At 44.6% G+C, this 25,213-nt stretch overlaps 1 protein-coding gene across 2 annotated transcripts in view; it reads left to right on the top strand.

The window, feature by feature from the left end:
- Positions 1-25,213, top strand: part of EXOC4 (exocyst complex component 4) — a 394,793-nt gene that overhangs the window by 112,218 nt on the left and 257,362 nt on the right. For both annotated transcript variants that reach the window (XM_061467959.1, XM_061467960.1), the window contains exon 9: positions 744-832. In XM_061467959.1, the coding sequence (XP_061323943.1) occupies positions 744-832 (89 nt within the window). The remainder of the gene's footprint in view (positions 1-743; positions 833-25,213) is intronic.

Genomic DNA, 25,213 nt, shown 5'->3' with positions numbered 1-25,213 from the left:
TCTTTCCTGTTAGGGTGGTGAGGCACAGGAATGGGTTGCCCAGGGAGGTTGTAAATGCTCCATCCCTAGCAGTGTTCAAGGCCAGCTTGGACAGAGCCTTGGGTGCCATGGTTTAGTGTGAGGTGTCCCTGCCCATGGCAGGGGGGTTGGAACTGGATGATCTTCAGGTCCTTTCCAACCCTAACGATTCTATGATTTATGATGCATCTTGAGACCTTGTGGTGCCAGTTCAGTGCCCAGTCTGTGGTGTTTTATTATCAGTGAGTATGGAGCTACCACGGTTGGAAGATATTTCTGTCTGCCTCTCAGGTTGGTCCTTGTGGAGTATTAGAGCCCTAGAATAAATACTTAATAATTTATTGCTCCCTATTTTACAGGACAGCGTTAGCTCTTAATTTTTATGTATAGGTCACTTAGCATTCTCGCTGGTGTTAGCTTATGGCTTTGGTTTGGATTTTACCAGGTTTTGGGGCCATTTCTACTTAAATGCCTGGGTGCTCTCCCTTGAAGAGCATCTCTGTGCTGTGTCTTGTCACGGGTGGCTGCTGGAGAGCTGGGTTCATCAGAGGTGGCAGAATGGGATGTGTTGGTGATGGGTTTTATAGAAAAACCATGCTTTTCTCTGCCTTTGTAATTCTGCTCCAACATCCCAGGAAGTCCTTATGTTTAGAGGTACCTGGTGCTTATAAGGGTGCTTCCATGGATGCCAAACTGACTGGCTTTATTCTTTTCTTTCATTCCAGGTTTGAGTCCTCTTCCCATGCTATCAGCATGAGTGCCTATTTGCGTGAGCAGAGAAGGGAGCTCTACAGCAGAAGTGGAGAACTTCAAGGTAGGCCAATAGATACTGTGCTACTCTGTATAATTCTCTTTTGCAGGAGCTGGAATACCCTGTCCACACTTTGTCAGGGTTTTATTACCTCCCTGCTTTGCCACATGGGTTGTTTAAATTTCTCAAGTTTTTAAGCTTTATTTATTCTTACTATGTTGTGAAGCTGCAGGGTTTCTCTTTATCCCCTCAGCATTCTCTTAATGTGGTTGAGGTCTTAAAAGATAATCATAAACCAGGGGGTGAAATGCAGCCAGTCTCACCATGAGCACTTCTTGTGGGTACTTGGAGCTAATGTTTGATTCCTTATCTGCAGTTTATTTCATTGTAGCATTTGCTGAATGTGATGCTTGCCCTGGATTAGTTTGGGAGCTTGGTTATCTCATATTTGAAGTTGCAGGTTTCTACTGTATGGGCTAAAGGGACCAGTTCTTTGTCTTTTGGGCAACACTTGAACAGTTGCAGAGCCTTTGAAAATGGTGAGTTTCAAGAGCTGGACTCTTGAAATTGCTGGTTTATCTGGCTTGTGGCAAGTGCTGTGTACACACAGGGATGTTCCCTCCTCCAAGCATGGCATTGCTGCATGGTTTCTTCCTGAATGGTGTAATTCACTATAGTCTTGGTTTTGTGAGCAATATCAAGGGAAGATCTGCAGGCTGTCATAATAATTTATAGCAGGACTTTTGTATTGTCAATTCTGGTTTTTACTGGGCTGATCATAGCAAGAAAATAATATATATTCTTTAAATATTCCAGTGATGGACAAGGGTAGAATTTCTCTTTGAAATCTTACCCATGATCATTTTCAGTTGGCTTCAGTTGGAGGTGTTTTGTGATTTACAAGGGAGTTTTTGGATGACTTTGTGTTCTCTTCTTCCTTTTATAACTTCCTTGTCCTCAGTGAGAAGTTGAACGCACAGGAGCATGAAAAGAAGCCTTGAGAGATGGGCAGTGTTCTTGTGGACAGATTGCTTCATTTAAGTGATTCTAAAAGGATAATCTTAGTATTGATGATTAAGGATATAATGATTCACTCTGTGGTGAATATTCAAACACTTCTGGGTGGGCTGTGAAGGAAGAAACTGAGATTAAGATGTACTGAAGTTGACGGGTGCCCACACAATGATCTGTCAGCATATAGGAATAAAGTAAAGCGAGATACCTGTCTTTTAAATGATGGTATCACCATTTACACACACTTGGAAGGTGTTGAGCTTACAGCTCTTTACCTTTCGAGGCTCAGGTTTCCACCTTCAAAACCATTCATATGCTCTTGTGCCCAGGATGAACTGAAAGAAATTACCCAGTTCAGTAGGATACTGTGAACTCTAAGAAGTTATATTGAGCCAGCACTCTCTTATACCTCTTCCATGGAGCCAGGCTGAGAGAGCTGGGCTGGTTCAGCCTGGAGACCAGAAGGCTCCTTAAGGGGAGACCTTAGAGCAGCTCCAGTGACTAAACGGGCTACACGGAAACCTGGAGAGGGGCTTTGGACAAGGGCCTGTAGGGCCAGGCCAAGGGGAATGGCTTTAACCTGCCAGAGGGGAGACTGAGATGAGCTCTTAGGCAGAAGCTCTTCCCTGTGAGGGTGCTGAGGCGCTGGCACAGGTTGCCCAGAGAAGCTGTGGCTGCCCCATCCTGTGTGTGCGCCTTATTTCATTCCACTGCTGCCTTTACCTGTGATATCTTGGGAATAAAAGGAAAATGTGGTTTCTTGCCATTGAGGGAGGAGGTCAAGGACTGCAGGGGGTGACTGCCCGTGGTAAGAGGGTATCAGTGGGGCATCACAGGAAGGAAGGAGATGGTTTGCAGAGGCTTGAGGGCTTTTTTCTTTAAATGGAATGTAAATGGTGTCTGGAAAAGATGGTTTCAAGCAAAAATAGGCAGAAAGACCACTTTTATATATATCTATGTCGGCTTTTGTTTGAAAATGTTTTATGATTTACAAGGAGTTTCTGGATGACTTTGTGTTCTCTTCCTCCTTGTATAACTTGGTTGTCCTCTTTGACAAGTTCCTCCCTGTGAGGGTGCTGAGGTGCTGGCACAGGGTGCCCAGAGAAGCTGTGGCTGCCCCATCCCTGGCAGTGTTCAAGGCCAGGTTGGACACAGGGGCTTGGAGCAAGCTGCTCTAGTGGAAGGTGTCCCTGCCTGTGGCAGGGGTTGGAACTGGAGGAGCTTTAAGGTCCCTTCAGCCCAAACCACTGTGTTTCTGTGATTATACCAGTGGGCAGTAGGGTTTAAGTACATCTCCATAGCTAATAGCTCTTTGTTACAAACTTTACGGGATAAATAGGGATTCAAAGCCAGGAATTTTGAAGCTGTTGAGAGCAGTAAATTTGGAGCAGGGATGGGACCACCCGGGAGCCTGCTACACTTGCCTCAGAAATTTCAGGTCTCTTTGGGATAAGTCCTGTTGCTTTCTGGTTTTCCCACTTGCTTCCACACCCTGACCTGACCAGTTGTCCATGTTGCTTTAGAAGCACAGTAGAGAACAGCATTGACTCCTGGTCTCCATCTTCTTCCAGGTGGGTTTTGTGGTTACTGTTGCTGTTAGACTGAACTGAGGTGCTGCTTTTAAAATAGCTCCTTGGGTTCAGAATAGGTTCCTGGGTTCAGAACTCGTTACAGATTCCATGGAAGTTTGACTTCTTATTGATATCAGAGGAGTCTTGAGGCAGCATCTATCCCAAATGGGAGATTGTGAGCGTTTTCAAGAGGGGAGGATGCAGAGGAGAGCTGAAAGAACAAAGCCTGTGAGCTGACAAAGAAGTAAAGGACAAAATACAGGAAATAGTGTGGATAGGGACAAGCTTATATTGCCCTTTCTGGATGAATTGGAAGAGCTTGAACATGATGCAATAGGTGACAAAAAGTCCAAGTAGGGAGTCAGTAGGGACAATAGATGAGATGACTTTGCTGAGAAAGCTTTGCAGTTGAACCAGCAAGAAAAGTTTCCTTTTGAATTTGATGTTAAAAATGTACTGTCCTCTCTTTCTATTACAAGCTGCTGTTCCCTTGTAGGTAGCTTATTAATCTTCCCAAAATCCCAGCCACAGCAAGATCTGCATTTTGATATTTCCTTCTTTTTTTTTACCTCTTTCAAAGAGAAATACCATTTGATTGTTCAATCAGGTTACTGTAAAGCAGGCATGTGACACTCTCTCTTCTCTCAGTGCCACACGGTTGCTCTTCCTGACAGCCTTATCCATGGGGATGGTTTTTCAGTGGCAGCAGGAGGAGGCTGGCTTGTGAGGAAATCTTCAAAGAAAACATATGCATTAGGACAAGAAAGATCCTATAAAAGTTTGGCTCATGCCAACGTTTTGAAATAAGCATGTCATTTAAATAGCCTTAAAATGTGTGAAGATCAGGGATGCTTTGTCATTAACATCTTTCATTTGGACCGAAATAGTGCGGTGTGTAAGGCACACGTTATCCCTCAGTGGGAGAAGGGGATGTGCTTTAAGTGATTTAGAGATGGAATTCTTGTGTCTTATTCCATTGAAATCAGAGGATGAAAACCGAAGCCATGTACTTTTCCTTGATGTTGGACACACAAGTTGTTTGACAGTTGTCATTAAAAAGAAGGGGAAAGCAAGTACATAACTGAAGTATCTCCTTCCAGACCAACACTGATGTGGTTCCCCAGGTGGTTGTCACAAGTGCAATGTCAGAGGTGGTTTCTTCTGGACAAAACTATGACCATCTTTAAGCTTCTCTTTTCTTTATTTCCCCAAGAGCCATGTGCTGGCTGAGGAATTTACTCTCTCCTTGTTGGAGCCCTCCTGACATTTCTCAAATGTGATGTTCTTTTTATAGTCTTACCTTAAATAATGTGGGTGTATTTTATAACCAAGTAAGTCTGTTCCATGAGCAGCTGCATGACTGAAGCCCTGGTCATCTCAGATGTGTCTCCTTTCTCCCATAACACCTTTCCTTCATTAGCCACACTTGTCCCCTTGTCTAAACCCGCTTCATCCCCCTCACTTCTTTCTCGCTGGCTGCCCCCAGTGTCTGCCTATGTCCCTGACCCACCTCCTAAGGAGAAAGCAGCATGTTCCATGGCTGGATCAAGAGGAGCACATACTGAGGAAGCAGCTCCATGCTGGGAAAGAAAAGGTGCAGATTGCTTCCTGGCTGGTAGGTCCAACACATCCTTACTGCAGCTGCTTCTTGCATGGAGACACACATTCATCCTGCTTCCATCTGCACAGCTCTGTGTTTTCACAGAACCTTTAACCATTTATTGCTTTGAAGGTTTATTCCTCTGCCACTTACGGTAGGAATTGGCTCACCAGCTCAATTGTTGTGAGGATGGGACAGCCAGAAGATAACTCTTATTTTCACTGGAAACTAGGCTACATTGCTATGTTTCACCATGCTTCTTGCTGGCTGGTGGACTGAATCCTGTGTGTGCACCTTATTTCATTCCAATGCTGACTTTACCTGTGATTTCTTGGGAATAAAAGGAAAATGTGGTTTCTTGCCATTGAGGGAGGAGGTCAAGGACTGCAGGGGGTGACTGTACGTGGTAAGAGGGTATCAGTGGGGCATCCCAGGAAGGAAGGAGATGGTCTGCAGGGGCTTGAGGGCTTTTTTCTTTAAATGGAATGTAAATGGTGTCTGGAAAAGACAGTTTCAAGCACAAATAGGCAGAAAGACCACTTTTCTATATATATATATGTTGGCTTTTGGTTTTATGATTTACAAGGAGTTTCTGGATGACTTTGTGTTCTCTTCCTCCTTGTATAACTTGGTTGTCCTCGTTGACAAGTTCCTCCCTGTGAGGGTGCTGAGGCGCTGGCACAGGGTGCCCAGAGAAGCTGTGGCTGCCCCATCCCTGGCAGTGTTCAAGGCCAGGTTGGACCCAGGGGCTTGGAGCAAGCTGCTCTAGTGGAAGGTGTCCCTGCCTGTGGCAGGGGTTGGAACTGGAGGAGCTTTAAGGCCCCTTCCAACCCAAACCATTCTATGATTCTATGCTGCTCATCTGTTCTCAGTCCAAGCCTGACTATTTCTCACCATAAGGTTTTAAGTAGTTAAGGAAATCAAAGCGAAGGTCTGCTAATTAAGATTTCCCTGCCAAGAACTATCATTGGAGCCGAATGGTATCTGCTATGACAAGGGCACAATGTAAGGCCAAGTCCAGGCAAAACGCAGTTATCTGTAGGTGCCTTGTTCCATTTGGATTCACCAGAGGGCTGCCGGAGGGAGCCAGCTGTGTTCACCCGTGACAAGAACCAGTCCTGACGTCTTGGATAATGGAAACGCAGTTCAGCACCTTTTAGAGCTGTGTATGATAATACGTTGTCAGTCAGAGGCGATGAGGAGCGGGGGAGAAAGCAATTGAATTCTTGTCTGCTTAAAGGAGACGTTGTGACAAGTGTACAGTCCCGCTTGAAAACACCCTTTAGACAAGGATGAGGAATAACTGCTGGAAGAATCAGGAGGTTGGTGATGCAGAGGAAGGATGCGATGTTACGCACCTCCTGTCACGCAGCGGCTTTTGTCTCCCCATGCTGCACAGGATCACAGTTTGCCTTTGAGCTTTGGGAGAGGGAGAGGAGAGGGGAAGAGAATCTCTTTTTTGTGGTGTGACAGTATTAATGCAATCATCTAGTTCAGACCTTGTAAGCCCACTTATTATTTCCTCTGCGTGTGTTTTCTCTGCTTTAGAGGATTAGCTGCACCGTCTCTTCAAAGGCTATCCAATCAAAGAGGGGTTATTAAAACCGGGGTGCTTTATGACTGAGAATTAATTAGAGCAGCATTTTCATGCAAAACAGCCCATTTTTTGATTAGCAACGGAGCAGGGCCGCAATTAACACTCTGGGAAGCTGGAATTTCCAGCGTTTGTGATTTGCAGGAAATGAGATTATCAAACCGGGGTCAGGCACTTGACAGCGAAAAGGGGATTATGTGTGAGGAAAGAATTTGTTTCTTGATTTTCCTTGCCTCTGAGATTGTTATTGAAGCTACAAGCAATTCAGAGGGAGGTAAAAAAGGGGAGGGAGGTACCTAAAAAGGGAAGTGGGAGAGACCTTCTGCTGTGTTAGTGCCTCCTCACTGTGCCAACAGATTCCCTCATCCTGGTGTTAGGGAGGACATGCTTTGCATCTGATTTATAGCAACAGGTTTGCTTTGCTTTCGTGGGGTTAAGTTGACCTTTTCCAATCCATGTGTTTTGAGACTCATGGTCTAGTGTGAGGTGTCCGTGCCCATGGCAGGGGATTGGAACTGGGTAATTTTAAGGTCCTTTCCAACCCAGACTGTTCTGTGATTCTTTGGGGGTCCTGCAGTCAAAATACTTCCATCTAGGAGAAGGAGGCAGTGCAATCGCTGTAATAAACACAGCACTTCATCTCCGTTCCTTTAAGTGAGTATGTGGCCAGTGTGTTCTCTAAGTAATTTCTTTTCATCTAATGTTGAGTACATGTATTAAAGGCTGACTTTGGCTATTGGGATCTGTGGAAAAGAAGCAGGGCATCTCTGTCATTTCTAGAATGTTTGAAGAGGGGTTTATATCTCCCCCTTAATATTTTTCACTCCTAGGGCAGATACAAGGTGTTGAAAATCAAGTTTGGGCTATGAAATCTCTCCTTTGGCTTGTGTCAGGGACCTTGAGCAGGCTACAGCAGCACAGTTTGATGGCTGGTCTATATTTGCTGACTGCAGCAAGTTCAGAGAGGGCCAGTTAATATCTACTGCAATAGAGGGGGAAACCAGCAGTCAGAGTCAGAGGAAAGCTTGTGTTAGAAGGGACCTTAAAGCTCCTCCAGCTCCAACCCCTGCTGTGGGCAGGGACACCTTCCACTAGAGCAGCTTGCTCCAAGCTCCTGTGTCCAACCTGGCCTTGAACACTGCCAGGGATGGGGCACCAGTCTGCTTTTTAAGATTACCATCTAATTCTTTTTATTACTGCTTATTTTTGAGCAAAAATTGTTCATGAAAGCAAAGATGGTGAAGTTAATGGTTGTCAGCAGCCACATTAGCCACAATAGCCACATCCTTGGTCCTGTTTCTTACCTGGCAGTGTCTGCAGCTATTGCATCCTTTTCAGCAGCAGTCACGTTACTAAGGAAGCTCATTCCTAGCTTGCACCCTTATCTTCATAGGTTGGAACTTACACAAGCCCGGCAGCACATCTTGGTTGTGCTTTGCTCCCGGATGCAACTTGGCAATGCACTCCAAGCTTCAACCATGGCAGTGTTGTACTGTTTGGTTTTGGATCCCTCTTCAGGGCTTCTAAACAAATCCTCAGTCTTGACTTCAAGCACCTCTTGCTTTAGTCTTTGGACCCATACACTGTTCTTTTCCATTCAGAGCCCAAGGACCTCCTACTGTACAGCTTGTTAGATGCTACAAGGTCCTGTTTTTAATATGCAAGCTAAAATATCGAGGCATTATGATGTTACATCACTAGAAAAGCTTCTCAAATAAAGACTGAAAATCAAAGGTGATGGCATCAGTTATGAGTTCTGTCATCAACTTGGATTACCTTGGGTTATTCTTCACAACTCTCATATTAGACCTAAACATTGCTCCCCTACTGATAGGAGCAAACACCAAAAAAATCCTCATTTTGTAAAATCCCCCCCTCCCAAATGAATGCTTCAGTGTTATCACTATTGCTCCCAGCAATAGTGGTGGTGGTACAGTTTTGGGCAGAGAGACTCCAGTTTCCCGGGGCACACTGTGTTACAGTGCCTGGTTTGGAAAGCAGTCATTAATTTTCAGGGTGCTTATTTACAGCTCTTTCCCAGCTTAAGTTTTGGATTACTAAAGACTTTGAGGGCTTTGTGGGGAGTTTACAAAGATGTTGTGGGATTATCTTGTCTTACGCAGATTCAGCAGAACCAGCAGGTAACGTTTATGCCTCTGAACTGTAATATCCTGGCTTGTATCAATTCCTGGAGGGTTTGTTTTTTCCAAGAGAACTTGGTTTTTGGAGGTTCTGACCCATCTCAGCTTGATGTGGCTGCCCCATCCCTGGCAGTGTGTCCAAGGCCAGGCTGGATGGGGCTTGGAGCAAGCTGCTCTAGTGGAAGGTGTCCCTGCCTGTGGCAGCGGATTGGAACTGGATGAACTTTAAAGTCCCTTCCAACCCAAACCAGTCCGGGCTTCACTGAGCTGCTCAAGTCCTGATATCCATTAAATTCAATCTGTGTGTTTTAATATGTTTGATTTTGAATTGGGTGTAACTTAAGCGAAGTGAACATTAAATAATCTGAATTCAGAGGTGAATAAAAGGAAGCATCTTTCTGTAATGTCACTTATCTGAACTGCAGAGCATCTTCTCTCCCTTTTACCTTCTACCATCCAAGGCAAAGCTTTCTGGCTAGTCCCAGCCAGGCAGCAGACCGTGCTGTATGAGTGTGTAAGATGTGTCCCAGGCTGGAGCAGATAAATCACGCTTTGCTTTTCTGAAGGGCAGTGGAAACATTTCATCAGTACAGCTAGCAATAAAATAACTATGATACAGTTGAACAGGTACTCTTCTTCCTGTGATCTGAAATAATACGCTCTTCCTTTCTCCCCGTATGAGAGCTTCACACTCTCCTGCAATTGGTGCTTTTGTGTCAAGTTCAGTAGTAAACCATTTATTTAAAACCCTTCTGTCTTGCTGTTTAGGATCAGGATTCTCTCAGTTTGGGATGAGCAGGTCTGGTTTCTGACTTACCTGCTCTGCTTTGAGGAATATTCATCGCTGCACTGGTGGAAGTGGGCTGCAGCAACCTGAAAGAGTGAAATCGAGTTTGTAGGTTAAGTGGATGGTACTGCCGTTGTCTCCTCTCCAGTTCTAATCATTTATACACAAAATCCTATTTCCAAGCTCTGGCTTTCCGAAGGACTTTATTTACTGCAAAGCTATTTCCTTGACTCATTTAAGGAATGATTTTGTTGTTCCTGTGTTGGGTTTTTGTTTGCTAGCAGGGCATTCCAATGTGCCTTTGGTACCCCACGTTTAGATTCCTACACTTACCTTCCCTTACTGGTAATGAGAATAACTTACAGCCATTTGAATTGGGGTTTGGCAGTTGCTGAGTGCTAAGGAATGCCATAGAGTTAGGCTGCAAAATGAGGAATAAAACTAAATATGAATTAGCTGAATACAGTTAGCTGGGAAGATGTGTCTTTCAAGAGGATACCTAATTCTTGAAAGAGATTTATGTAATATATATGTTTTCTAGAATGATTCATTGCTATGATGCTTTGTATACATATATTGTTTTAATCTGGCCTGTTAAATACCATAGAGGCCTAAGATCTGAATTCCAGTGTCTGATTTCAGTATCTGAAGGGGGCCTATAAGGGTGCTGGAGTGGGACTCTTCAGTAGGGACTGTAGTGATAGAACAAGGGGTAACGGGTTAAAACTGAAACAGGGGAAGTTTAGATTGGATATAAGGAGGGAATTCTTTCCTGTTAGGGTGGTGAGGCACTGGAATGGGTTGCCCAAGGAGGTTGTGAATGCTTCATCCCTGGCAGTGTTCAAGGCCAGGTTGGACAGAGCCTTGGGGACATGGTTTAGTGTGAGGTGTCCCTGCCCATGGCAGGGGGGTTGGAACTTGGTGATCTTAAGGTGCTTTCCAATCCTAACTATTCTATGATTCTAAGATGCTCTTAGGTGCTTATGTTTTATGATCAAATCTTGCTGACCTTTGTCTTTTTCAGCAAGATCTTACTTCTTTTATATTGAAGTTTATCCAGATCCATTTTTTATGCGGGTCGAATTCCTGCTTGCTTGTCTGTAATGGCTTTGTTTTCACCGACTGAATTAGCAAGACCTTAAATACATTGCTGAAATATTTCTTTTATTTATTCTGTCTGATAGAGTAGCTAATGGTAAGTATAAAAAAATGAGATGAGAATTCTCTGTGGAGCCTGAACTGCTTCCTCTGCAGATTTTATGCCCTTTAAGCTGTGACATCTGCAGAAAGCAGGCAGATATCACAGGGTATGGCAAATGACAACACGTACCTTAAGGGTGAGTGTGGAGGCTGTAGCTGTTGCTCTTGCCTTGTCTTGTACCTGTTCAGTGGGTAAAGACGTGTTTAATCTCTGGCCCTGTCATTCTAATGCCTCTAATCTGTATTTGAAGTCCCTTAAAAATGCGAATCCCTTGTTTTTCAAGTAGCATAAGAAATGCTCCAGAGACAGCTGTATTACCGTTTGGGTTTTCTCCTTTGGCTTTGATGGATGGATATATACATTTTTGTTTTGCACTGAAGGGTTTTTCATCTTGATAATGTTGAAATGCAACTTTACAGTGACAGAGGAGCGGGCAGCATTCACGAGCCCTGCTTTCAAGTGGGGTTAAAGCCATTGAGGTGAGCAGGAATTAACATTTCCCTTGTCTTGTAAAGGTCACCCTTTAACTGAGATTCACCACGTTCAGTCCGAAGCCTGGGTTGGAGGAGAGCTCTCTTCACAAAGAAGGCACAAATTGGCAGTATAATCTCATCAGAGGCTTGGGTTCTATGGTAATAAATCATTCAATTTGAAGCTAACAGAGTTGCCACGGAGCGTGAAACACGCCAGATGCTTGAAAGACTTTTGTGGCTTAAAGTTTGAATAACAGTTGGAGGATTTGTAGACATCTTGAGTTTTTCCTAATAAGGAAGAACTGTTGGGAAGAACGTAATTCTTACCTAATTAAAGGATTAAAATACATCTGATTTTGCTAGCTGTGGTTTTGTCTGACATAGGAATTGAAGGTGTGCTGTTGCTGTGCTGTAGATCTGTTTGTGTATGATATCTCAGAAATGATTGTGAAATAAATGGCCTCAGCTTTCATCCATCCATTACACCCTGCCTTTGCCAGTGAGATAAATGTGTGCTGAGCAGGTGATTCTCTTCTGTAGAATGAAGATGTAACTTTAATCAATAAAGAGATGTGATTTAGAGTTCTGGAGATACAAAGGCTAACAGTTTCTGAAGGGCTCTTTGGGCTAAGTGCATAAATTGTTGTTGAAGTCTTTTCTTAATATATCATGGCTGATATTAGAATACTTTATTATCAGAAGACAGAAGTACAGATACTTCCAGGGGAGGAGGGTAGCAGAGAAGGCAGTTTTGCATCCAGTAAACGGGTAGGGAAAAGAGTATTTTTATGGAGGCTGGAGATGGAGAAAGAGAATGCCCATGAGAAATACTATAAAGCCTCCTGTCAGGGGGCATTTAAATCTCAGATCTCCTGGTTTTGGGCTGTTGATTTTGGAGCTTAGAATCATAGAATGGTTTGGGTTGGAAAGGACCTTAAGATCATCCAGTTCCAACCCCCTGCCATGGGCAGGGACACCTCACACTAAACCATCTCACCCAAGGCTTTGTCCCACCTGGCCTTGAACACCACCAGGGATGGAGCATTCACAACCTCCCTGGACAACCCATTCCAGTGCCTCAGCACCCTAACAGGAAAGAATTTCCTCCTTAGATCCAATCCAAACTTCCCCTGTTGAAGTTTGAACCCATCACCCCTTGTCCTGTCACTACAGTCCCTAATGAAGAGTCCCTCCCCAGTATCCCTATAGGCCCCCTTCAGATACTGGAAGGCTGCTCTGAGGTCTCCATTTAGGAGTGTGTGGCTGCCTGTGTGGGTCCCAGTGAATGGTTTGGGATAGCAGGTTCACTGGTGCGTGTACATTTTACAGCACAGAGACCTGGCACCTGTAACACATGTAGAAATGTCCCTGTTCTGCTGTCGAATGTCTCATGATCTGGCCTCTTGTACCCTTCTCATTTCACTTCTTGTTGTTTGGTCTTAGTCTTTTCATAGCAGCTCATCAGATCGAGGCCAGTATCACCTTAAGGACCTGTCCAGCACAGCAAATGTAAATGATGCTCATTGCTTTTGGAGTGGAGGCATTCTGTTTTCTGTCTCCTTCTTATGCCCACATTCTTTCAGTAGGTTAGAGAGGTGAGGTGGTGGCATTTCTGGAGTATAGAACAGGAGCCTTGTTTCTTAAATTCTATTAGAAGGTCCGTCAGATGAAGAAGTTGTAGAAAGACATGGTGTGTATGCCGAATGCATCTTTAATAGGAGCTTGTTCTGGTGCTTAGTTCCATTTAACTGGCCTAACAGGTCTGAACTCAGGTGCATTAATGGAAAAATGACTGAATGGACAACTTAGAATCCCAGACTGGCTTGTGTTGGAAGGGACCTTAAAGCTCCTCCAGTTCCAACCCCTGCAATGGGCAGGGACCCCTTCCACTAGAGCAGCTTGCTCCAAGCCCTGTCCAACCTGGCCTTGAACACTGTCAGGCATGGAGCATCACAGGGATGGTTCCTCACATACATGTGCACACTGGGGTCTGAGTTTAACTTCTGTGTTCTGCATATAGATACCCCAAATTTCCACGCTTCCATTGCCTGTCTTTTGAGCTGTGGAGTCACCACAAAGCTGGAGAAGTTGTCGAAACCAGAGTTTCTCCATCTAACATTCCTGCAGCTGCTTGATTCAGGTTGTTCCAAGTTTGCTGATGAAAAGCAGGCTGATTCTTTTCCCTCTGAATATTGGCTGCAGCAAACACTCACTGAAGATCTCATCAGTGTTTTCATATTTCATTGTAGTTACTTAGTATAATAGCAAAGACTTGATGCTCAATAACTGCCTTCTTTTACTAAGTGATTGGGGGCTTAGAGTGCATCTGTGCTCCTCTTTGGGAGTTCTAATTGCACTCATCATGTGGTTGTCTTGGACTTAACTGTCACCAGCAGTTACTGGATGACATCCAATGCAGAACCACTGTATTCACTGTACCTCAGTGGCATCTAGGGTTGTGTGAACTGTAACAAACAGCACTTTCTTTGTCTGCTTAATGAATATGGGAGTGATTTCAAATGGCCTCTTCCCTCCACTCTGTATTTCTTTCATAATGGGAAATATGTTGATATTATGTGGGAAAGCTATAATTGCAGTAATAATCAGTTTACAGTGCACTCATGGCTTTTCCTTCAGCAAGGTAGGATGCCAATTTGGCCTGACCCCAGGTTAAGGAAGAGGTATGTGCCCAGTGTGTGCTTCTGTGACAGCATGATGCTTGGGGTCAGCTGCCAGCCATGGGAAATAATTGCTTATGCCTTTATAGCTACTATGGAAATGGGAGAATTTGTCTGGAGTTGCCTAGAGGGTATTTGCACCAGAAGCAGGCAAAATCTAGAGTCCTTAAGAGTTCAGAAGTCATGATGTGAGATAGTTTTTGTGGTGCTCATACCCAGAAGGGTGTTATTACATTTTAAGGATAATTACCATGGAAAAAAGCTTCGTCTGGACATGTGCCTGTTTGTTCTGTGTGTTCACTGTTTCAGCCGGAGAGGACCAGTCAGTTTCTCAGTGACACTGCAGAATCCTTCAATAGGGATGTATTTGGGTAAATCTGTCATTTGTAAAATAGAATCATACAGTGGTTTGAGTTGAAGGGACCTTAAAGCTCCTCCAGTTCCAACCCCAGCCATGGGCAGGGACACCTTCCACTAGAGCAGCTTGCTCCAAGCCCCTGTGTCCAACCTGGCCTTGAACACTGCCAGGGATGGGGCAGCCACAGCTTCTCTGGGCACCCTGTGCCAGCGCCTCAGCACCCTCACAGGGAAGAGCTTCTGCCTAAGAGCTCATCTCAGTCTCCCCTCGGGCAGGTTAAAGCCATTCCCCTTGGCCTGGCCCTACAGGCCCTTGTCCCAAGCCCCTCTCCAGCTTTCCTGCAGCCCCTTTAGGCACTGGTGCTGCTCTAAGGTCTCCCCTTCAGGAGCCTTCTCTTCTCCAGGCTGCCCCAGCCCAGCTCTCTCAGCCTGGCTCCAGAGCAGAGCTGCTCCAGCCCTTGCAGCATCATCATTCCCCTCTGTGACTTAAATCAACCACTGGATGTTTCTAACTGCACCCTTCACCTCGGAACCCGGATACCAATGTATTTCATGCAACCTTTTGCTTTCTAATTAGTTCCCTGGAAGAGAAGCACTTAAGAGTCAATTAGTGGTAATAGCTGGAGCGTGTGTATATGGAGAGGGGATGATGTCTTGCAAGATAGATTTCCATGTAGCTGTCTGATGATTCTGATGGTGTTAATACACGTCTGTTATCCCTAATTGAGGCGTTCAGTGTTGTGTTGGGTATTTCATGTATCTGGGGGGTGAATACCTCAACAAAAGGCCTTTCCTTACCTTGTCAGCTACTTGATAACTAAAGGAAAGCAAATGTTTGTTCAGAGGTGTGATAAGGAAGTGTGCTGTGTGTCGGTACCCAGTTGCATTGCTCTCACACACACAGATGTCAGGCTATAACTTTTCATTTCTATAGACCAGTTTGGCATTGTTACATTAACCACACCAGAGCGAGCACTTATCTCCACTGTTATATTGTGCCTGTAATTATATAGTGCCTTACTATCAGTGTATTCTTCTGGAGCCTGTTCGGAATATAGAACAGTGTATTAAAGATAAAAGCCAGAGGTGGTTTTGACTGAAAATATTTATAGTTTTTTTTCCTTCTTTTTGTTTTAGGAGCTTATTTCATTTATAAAAGTTTATATCATTCCTTCAGGGCTTATCATGGTTTGTGCTATAGTTAAATGCTTTATATTCTTTCTTATTAATAATCATCTGTTACTTGATGCTTTTTCAGACCCTTCATTTTTCATCCAGAAATAACTGGTTCATACATTTGTGTGTCTGAACTATTCAGCTTCAGACCGAGGGGCTTTGTGTTTGCACTAGCACGTGGGGTTCAGGGGTAACCGGAGCTACTGGGCTGTGTGTAAATGGTGCTGTGCCATCTGTGCACCTCAGTTTCATTTGGTATCCTGCAGGTAAGAATCGTTTCTGAAGCTAAAGGCTTTATTTTTGTAACTGGAAGATCCAATTTAGGAATGTTAACAAAGAGTCACCCACTGTAGCTTGGCCTTTACTTTTGTATGACAAAAGGCGCTTATTCTATTTCAGGTGCTACAAGTGCAAAGAAAAACAGGAGAGAATAACTCTATTTTCTCCTGTTGAGGTAGAGATAGAGATCTGAAATGCAGAGGTACATCTGCCTGAGGCAGGAAAAAATACAGCATCCCTTGTCTGGGAGCTAGAAGAGCAGATGCCCTGTTCCCATTCAAAAGACGCTTCAAAAAGTAGACAGAGGATTGACAGGTCTCTGAGACGTGTTCTCCTCTGCTGCTGCTTTTACTCGTTTGGAAAAGTAGAGATCCTGCACAGAAAAGTTGGTGTTAGAGTTTTAAAGGCACAGTTTTCTCAGCATAATGAGGCGCTGGCACAGGGTGCCCAGAGAAGCTGTGGCTGCCCCATCCCTGGCAGTGTTCAAGGGCAGGTTGGACACAGGGGCTTGGAGCAAGCTGCTCTAGTGGAAGGTGTACCTGCCCGTGGCAGGGGTTGGAGCTGGATGAGCTTTAAGGTCCCTTCCAACACAAACCACTCTGGGATTTTATGAGCCTATGTTAAAAAATCATAGAATCATAGAATAGTTCGGGCTGGAAAGGACCTTAAGATCATCCAGTTCCACCCACCCTGCCATGGGCAGGGACACCTCACACTAAACCATCTCACCCAAGGCTTCATCCAGCCTGGTCTTGAACACCACCAGGGATGGAGCATTCACAACCTCCCTGGGCAACCCATTCCAGTGCCTCACCACCCTAACAGGAAAGAATTTCCTCCTTAGATCCAATCTAAACTTCCCCTGTTTCAGTTTGAACCCGTTACCCCTTGTCCTGTCACTCCAGTCCCTAATGAAGAGTCCCTCCCCAGCATCCCTATAGGCCCCCTTCAGATACTGGAAGGCTGCTCTGAGGTCTCCACGCAGCCTTCTCTTCTCCAGGCTGAACAGCCCCAACTTTCTCAGCCTGTCTTCATACAGGAGGTGCTCCAGTCCCCTGATCATCCTCATGGCCCTCCTCTGGACTTGTTCCAACAGTTCCATGTCCTTTTTATGCCGAGGATACCAGGATGATTTTAAGTATTCTGAACATCCAAGGCATAAAGGGGTTAGTACCTGATAATACAGAGAGTTGTTGATTGTTTGTGGCTGCTCTTAATGGCCTTAGGTAACATCATACCAAGGCAATTAGTGACATCAGTAGACTTGGTCTGACCATTGAATGATCATCTTTTGGAGTGCCAGCTTGGTGTTGCTTCTTCCTAGGTAAAGAAATAGTGAGGAGCCCATGTTTAGATGTGTGACATCTTACATACACATCCTGGGTCTGATCTTGATGGAATTTCCTCTAGTAGAAGACCTGCTCAGCTGGTTTAGTAACATGAAGCTGATCTCTCAGGGCTAGACAGGGTCAGCTTTAGGGAAAAAACTCTATTCATTGCGTTGGGGTTTACTTTAATGCTCACTGTTGACTCTGAGTTTAAATAGATCCAGGAAATCACAGAATGGTTTGGGTTGGAAAGGACCTTAAGATCATCCAGTTCCAACCTTCTGCCATGGAGAGGAACACGTTGCGCTAGACCATGTTGCCCATGACCTGGCCTTGAACACTGCCAGGTCCAAGTCACAGAAGGAGTGTGTGTCTGAATTTCCCTCCTTACCCACTTGAATAAATGAAATCCACATTAGTCCCAGCTGATTTCATCTCTTTCACTGTTCTGTTAGGTTACATTGGGAATGTTCTGAGCAAAGAGCTGTTGGTTTTACATGTTGTATGATGAACCTGCCTATTTACTTCTCAGATTGTAGGAAATCAGTTGTCTGTTGTAGGTGCAACCATAGATACCCTATTAACAGTACAGAAAACACTTTTCTTTTTCCAGGTGTATTTCTCTTACTGGGTGTTGGAGCTTCTCAATTAGTCTCAGCCAAGCATAAACCATGTCTTACGCACTGAGAAGAGTCACTAAAACTAAGTAATGGCATACAATTGAATTAAATGTGGGGAAAGAAGATTGAAACCTCTTTCTCTCCCTTTTAATAGGAAATTGATGCAAATGGCAGTGGATAAGCAAATTATAATACGTTTTGATGAAGAAGTGGCAAGTTGGAATGATAGGTTGGATTGTCTATATAGGAAGTTAATGATGCAGTTACAAAGCAGAGCAAGGGGATGGATGTGGTGGATGTAATACCAGTGAAATTAAGCGGGTTAATTCCAAGCCGTGATGCAAGGCTCCATTACTCTGCACTCTGAGTGCAGTTTATTACAGTTATCTAATGTGTTTAACCCACTTAATGCTTTCTGATTGTGCTTATGCAGAAAAACCAAAGGCTGGAAGTGTTTTAACATCACTTCCCCCCCCCCTTTCTTCTTAGAAACATGGATTTTATTCTAATTGGAAAATAGCCATATATGGTGCCCTCAGTGTCCAGTTGCTGGTGTTCCCATGGAGAGCACAGCAGGGATTTAATCTCATTTACCTAGAGAACATTGCTGTGCATGACTTCTAAACTGTTTTCCAGTCTGGCCTTGCTGATTGTACTCGTTACTAAATTTCAGTTTCCTTTCTTTTGTTCTTCTGAGGAGCAGTATTTTGGAGGAGCAGAATATAAAGTCAGCTAAGAGGGTTCTTTGTAGCCTCATAGGTATTAGCCCTCTCTATACCCCTTCCTTAGTAAATACCAGCTGGTTAACATCCAGTCTTCTGCACCCTGTGAGTAGGAGAATGGTGCTGTGTTGATCTGCTTGAACCTTCGGTTAGTTGCTGGCCTCTTCTGTTCACCTTTAGGCTCTGCCCTAGGGACTGAAGCTATGCTACGACTTCTAGGATGACTTTGTACAAGCAGAACTTGTTAACATTTGTCAGCTTGGTGCTGCTGGGAAACAAGCAGGAGGAATCCTGTTACCCAAACCCCTGGAAGCCCTTGGCTTCCTGCTTAGGCTGTCAGTGATACCTGCATGGCACCATGGCTTTTGATACATTTGCCCAGGTAAAACAGATTGGGAGTTAATGGTGATCAGAAGGAATAGAAACAGTCTCATTTTCTCTGAGTTGAACCAGTTTAGCATGGTTAAGTGACAAAACCAGTGACGGTACAACTGTGTTCGTGGGCAACATCAGCAGAAATCAGAGTTTACCAAGGAATAGGAGTGTTAAAGCTTTGCCAAGTTTTGCATAAGTATTTCTCACTGTAGAACTTGATATCGAAACTAGTTTTTTGCATTTCAAATACCATCAGTCATGTAACAGAGACACAGCGTGTCAGAAGACATCCGTATCCCGTGGACATTAATGTTAACCTCCTTTGAAGAGGTCTGTTCATTTTAACTGTTTGTAAATTACCACACGTCACTAGCCTCTGCTTTACTTCATTTCCTCACTTGTGTCATGAGCAAGATGCATTTCTGGATGTTCCAAAGAGCGCATCTCTGTGGTTGCAGCTATCAGTAATGTAAAGAAATAGTGCTCGCAGATGCTGCTTGTAATTTCTTCATTCTCTGATATTGATACAGACATTTCACTCGGTAATTTAGTAGTGTTGTTCATTTTCTATGCAGTTATTTATTATTGGTGTCAAAAAAATGCTGTAAGTGGATGTAGATCTGTTGGTTTTGGGTTCCTAATTGAAGACTGGAGTGACTGATAACTTCTAAGGAAACTTGGGCCACAGCTGGATAGGACCCAAGTGAAACTATAATGAATACAGAGGAACTATGATGAACATAAAGCCTTTCATAATGGAGACAGGGTGAGAAAGCTGGGCTTGTTCATCCTGAAGAAGAGAAGGCTCCTTAAGGGGGAGACCTTAGAGCAGCTCCAGTGCCTAAAGGGGCTGCAGGAAAGCTGGAGAGGGGCTTTGGACAAGGGCCTGTAGGGCCAGGCCAAGGGGAATGGCTTTAACCTGCCCGAGGGGAGACTGAGATGAGCTCTTAGGCAGAAGCTCTTCCCTGTGAGGGTGCTGAGGCGCTGGCACAGGGTGCCCAGAGAAGCTGTGGCTGCCCCATCCCTGGCAGTGTTCAAGGCCAGGTTGGACACAGGGGCTTGGAGCAAGCTGCTCTAGTGGAAGGTGTCCCTGCCCGTGGCAGGGGTTGGAGCTGGATGAGCTTTAAGGTCCCTTCAACTCAATCTGTTCTATGATTCTATGATAATCTCTGTGCACTCAAATAGCCGTGTGAACCAATGAAAACATAACTAGCACTGAATGCAGGCAGAAAACACCAATTCTGGAATTATTTCTTTTTACTGCAAGTTAAATAAGCAGATGAGAATAAAGCACAATTACAGTGTCGTACAGAATACACCTTTTCTTATGACTGTCTGCAAAAAACATTTCCTTGAAAAGAGTGTAAATTCCTATTTAAATAACCAGGGAAGCTGCTGGGAGTCAAGGATTAAACATACCAAAGAGTACCATTTCTGTTAACTGATGTAGGATTGTGTTTCTCCCCTTACTTTGATGTCAGGTGGAGGAATTTCTTCTTGACAAAGGCTGTTATCTAGAATTATGGGTTGTGGGTTTGGAGTAGGGGAATGGGATGCAGGCTTTCTGATGTTTATTGTAGTCCCCTATGTCTTCAATTCACCTGATGCCACCAAGAAGCAGTGCTGGAGCCATGTGCTCCTGTTATCACCTCTTAGCCCTGGTTAGCTTCTCTGCTGGGTGACTTGTACCGTTGCTGTCTTTGGTGGTCTCTTGAGGCTGATCTGCAGAACGGATGGACAGACACAGGCCACAAGTAAGGCAACGCAACAGAGAGCGTATTGAGAGCAAAGGAAAACATCTTCAAAGGACATTGGGCTTTAGGACCAAGAACAACTTTCCTTGCATGCTTACTCTGGCACCGAGATGTTTTCTGTCATTGGTTTTATTTCCCTCTTTTTTCATCAGCCGCTCCCTGCTTGGGAACTTTTCCAAGGCTTTGGAAATCATCACTGGGAGAAAGCAACAGAGCGCTGAAGATGGAGATGTGGGTTGTCTTTAAGTGCAGCCTGACTTTCAAAGTCACTTCACTGACCTGTTTTACTGTAAAATACTTCCCTTTTCCCTCAGTGTGTCAGACATGTCACAACCCACCTGTTCTGCTGTGGTGGTTGTGGCTGAGACCTTGGTTGCTGTAGACATGAGGGGGAAATGACTTTCAGTTGTGGTGCTTGATCTTTTAGGAAATACAGGCAGAGCCTCTGGTTTTCACTGAGTGGTAAAGCAAAAGTAAAGAGTGGAATGATTTTCTGCTGAGTTTCTTGATGTAGATATACATCAATTCACATGCATAAGACTGGAGATTATAGAGGGAAATGGATTGACTCTCCTAAGGTACTCGGGAGGTATCGTCTTAAGGGATATACAGGATACAACCAAGAGGTTTTGAATTAACTGAAAGAGGTGTGATGCTTTGATGAAGCTGCTGCTCATTGTGATGATGGGAAGACCAGCTTAGAGCAGAGGAATTCCATCTTTAGCAGTGGTAAACAGCAATACCCTGCCTTGCCTCTTGGTTAAGGAGGAGGATGTGAATCAAGAGTTCACCCTTCAGCTGGGATGTTGATCTGAGGTCTTTCATGAAACCTCCATCACCTTCGTGTTATGGAGGTCTCTCCATCTCCACTGAAGTTTTTGAGGCGCCCAACATCATTGGGGTTGGAGAGTACTGATAGGTTTAGGAGGCTGGGGTGCATCAGCTTTGCTTGCCGTAGTTATCAGCTAAACATGGATGGTGATGTTACGGCTCTTTTACTTAATCAATCAGGTTTATATGAGATACATACATAGGCCTCTGCTTTTGTCAGGACTCACAGGAGGGAAGTGAAGGCAGTAAGGAAAGAGGTATTTTAGGGGAAGGGAGGAGAAGAGGTGGTAGGGATGAGGGCTGGGGTGGGATCAGACTGCAGAGCTGTTTGCTTGTGAAGCCTTTCACATCTTCTGGGGCCTGTTCTGCTCTTCTCAGAAAGGTGGCCTTAAACACAGGCAGAACCAGATTTACTTCCAGCGAGGTAGTTTTGAATTAAATAGATTGGATATTGCTGTTAGGGAATATTCAGGAGAATGTACCAAATAAACACACTCACACCGGACAAAAACACGGAGCAGGGATGGTTTGGGTGGCAGAAGGATGGTTTAGATAGCAGGATGCAGGCTCCAGCCTTTGAAACGATTTCAGTTAATGCTGTGCTCTGAACACAGCTGTCAGGAGCACCTTAACTGAAGCATTACAAACAACCTAATCCATGCAGGTGGGGGGGAGGAAACTGTGTGTGTTCCCCCCATGCTGGTTTCTACTCCCAGCAGGTCCCTCGGAAGTGACACTTTGATTCGCTGCTTGACCGTGATCTTTGCTTGTTCTCCACACCTAAATTAACATTAACATCCATTTGGGCTTTGCTTTCTAACAGAACCTGCCTGCGAGACGATGGGTGCTGAGAGGAGTCCTTTGCTTTTTGAGCACAGCTTCTGCTGCTGTTGGGTTAATGTTTTCACGGAGCAAATCAGCTGTGGAATATTATTTCCCTGGTGAGACCAAGACACATCTACGTCTCAGCTCTGCAAGGGGATTGCAGGGTATTAGAGAGGGAAAAATGCATGAATCCGTTCTTTGATAGCACTAGCAAATGTTCCTGCTTCCTGAGAAGCAATAGCTGGATGTGTTTGCTTGGACCTTGTCTGTTTTGATGCCTGCTTCTTACATTGCGGACATTTATGGACACATTTGCTTTGTCTGGCCTTCTAAGGAGACAGCCATCTGGTAATACAGGTACTGTCAGTGGTACTGGAGCATCCTTCCAGAAAGAAAAAAGAGATTTTGCTTTTCATCTTCCCTTTGAGACAGGCTGAGAAAGTTGGGGCTGTTCAGCCTGGAGAAGAGAAGCTGCGTGGAGACCTCAGAGCAGCTTCCAGTGTCTGAAGGGGGCCTATAGGGATGGTGGGGAGGGACTCTTCATTAGGGACTGTAGTGATAGGACAAGGGGTAATGGGTTAAAACTGAAACAGGGGAAGTTTAGATTGGATCTAAGGAGGAAATTCTTTCCTGTGAGGGTGGTGAGGCACTGGAATGGGTTGCCCAGGGAGGTTGTGAATGCTCCATCCCTGGCAGTGTTCAAGGCCAGGTTGAACGAGGCCTTGGGTGAGATTTAGTGTGAGGTGTCCCTGCCCATGGCAGGGGGGTTGGAACTGGATGATCTTAAGGTCCTTTCCAACCCTAACTGTTCTATGATTCTATGATCCCATGAAATACATTGAGAAACATAATACATCATGTGTGAGGTATAGCTAGGATCATATAGAGGAGAGCAGGGCCACTGCAGAAGTCAGTGAGAGAAGATCAAACTTCACTTGGTGAAGTAAGACCACAAAGTCCTGTTGAACACTCCACATAGATACTGCTGGGGAAAGGGGGGAGGAAGGAGAGGCAAAGCTTCCCTTCCAATTCACTTGTCATCTCTACTGTAGCTTGAGCAGTGAATCGTTTCTAACTGAAAGGCAAAACCCCCAAACCTCTTCATCTTCTCTTTCTCAGGCTTTGGTGATGGGTCATCTTACTCAGCTGATTGCCTCGACAGCTTCTCATCCAGCTGATAAATGAGGGTTGCATTGTTTTTATTACACTCCAATATGTTGTCGACTGTGCTGTTAATGCTTAGTGGCAGGAGAAATTCCTGCTCTGTTTAATGCAGGGAATCACTGAAGTCTCCAAGAGGCCCCAGAAGCAGATGTGAGGTGCCTGATTTTCTCTGCTTGTTAACTTACATGCAGGAGATAAAAATGCATCTTTTTGCTTCAGAAATCCTCGAGGTTAAAGCAGTGTATTCACTGACAGCTGCTAGAGAGGCTTTGCAAAGCATTAATGAAACCGTGACTAGCATCTCTCATCTTACTCCTTCAGGGTCACTGATGGGGGAACTAAGCATGGGAGTTGGTTCCTGTTGTGGTCATCTGGGAAAAGGGCACTCCTTCAGACAGGAGATGCTTTATACTTCTCTCCTAGTATTTAGATGAGCAGTGGACACGTTTTTGTGGCAATTCCTGGCATGTATTTCTCTACCACTTGTATTCTTGCACCTCTGCAGGTATTGAGGAGGTAGCCCGAGGGCTCAGCCCAGTTCAGGTAATATAGGCTTTCTCACAGTCATCTTTCACTTTGCCTTTGATACTCACGTATCTGTCTTATGAATTAAGATAGATGCTGCCTAAAGTAGCTGTGCTGCTCCATCTCTGGCAGTGTTCAAGGCTGGCTTGGAAGGGGCTTGGAGCAGTCTGCTCTAGTGGAAGGCGTCCATGCCTGTGCCAGGGGGTTGGAAATGGATGAGCTTTAAGGTCCCTTCTAACCCAAACCAGGCTGGGATTCATTCTGTGATTTTCAGCAAAGTGCATCACAAGGATTTGCAAGGTGGTGTTATCCCTGTTATACAGGTGGAAAAAATGGGTGACCATAGTTAATGGGACCATTCTAGCAGTGCTAATACTCCTTAAATTAAGGCACTGGCAGTCATCAAGTGCTGGTAATACGGATCTTAGCACACTTCATTTTAACTGGTTTCAGAGGTTTTTTTGCAGCTTGTGGATATTCTCTGCTTGGAGCTCCTGTGCCACTGATGGTCGGTTGAAAGTGGGGTTTCTAAATGAATCATACAATGAATCCCAGACTGGTTTGGATTGGAAGAGACCTTAAAGCTCATCCAGTTCCAACCCCCTGCCATGGGCACGGACACCTTCCACTAGAGCAGCTTGCTCCAAGCTGCATCCAACCTGGCCTTGAACACTTCAATCAGCACACAGTTATTGCACCAGTGTAGGCATTGGTTTTAAACCAGAAGGATTTTGCTGATGTAGAAAAGAACCTCATACCTCTCATTTTGAGTTCCAGTTCTTTATTACCTCAAAGTACTCCCCTACACTTCAAAACCAAAGAAGATGCACAAGGCGTGCTATGTTTTATCTCTCAGTAAATTCAAGTGTATTGACTTGTCCATTGGTAAAGGCTTGTTCCATCCACCTTTGAACAGCTGCTTTTCGGCTTACCTTGCCCATCCCTACATAATGCTGACGTGGGCTGCAGGGTGTAAGTGCTCTTAGATGCTGAACTTTGTGATGTTTTTCTCCACCTGTTTTGCTGTTTCAGTACCTGCTTCCATTTTGTTCTCATGTCAAGTGCTGTGACAAGTATAAAGAGGTTACTTAGTTCCACTTCAGCTCCTTTGTCAAACAGGACTTGTGGAGTCCAGTGTGTTGGAGTCAAATTGGAGTTAAAACACATACTGCTTACATAGCTTGAAGCTTGTCGAAAGGTGTGTTTGGAAGTCTACACACTTACATCAATGAGTACAGAAGGGACCTTGCTGGGAAACTCTGCTTTATTTTCCATTGCCAGTATCCAGTGTAAAGAAACAACTGTGTTGTGTGTGCCATAGAGTGTAAACCAGATTCGTTGCTGTCCCACGCTTGTCACATGAACTGGGACCAGAAATAAGTGTATCACTAATTGCCATCTTGACTCTGCTCACCCATATACATTCTGG

The sequence above is a fragment of the Pezoporus flaviventris genome, unplaced genomic scaffold (genome assembly GCF_033815535.1).
Source record: "Pezoporus flaviventris isolate CSIRO_AGI_PZ_B2104156 unplaced genomic scaffold, CSIRO_AGI_Pfla_v1 ptg000046l, whole genome shotgun sequence".
Taxonomy (NCBI): Eukaryota; Metazoa; Chordata; class Aves; order Psittaciformes; family Psittacidae; genus Pezoporus; species Pezoporus flaviventris.
Note: the sequence above shows the minus strand (reverse complement) of the source record. Positions and strands in the feature narration are given on the sequence as shown.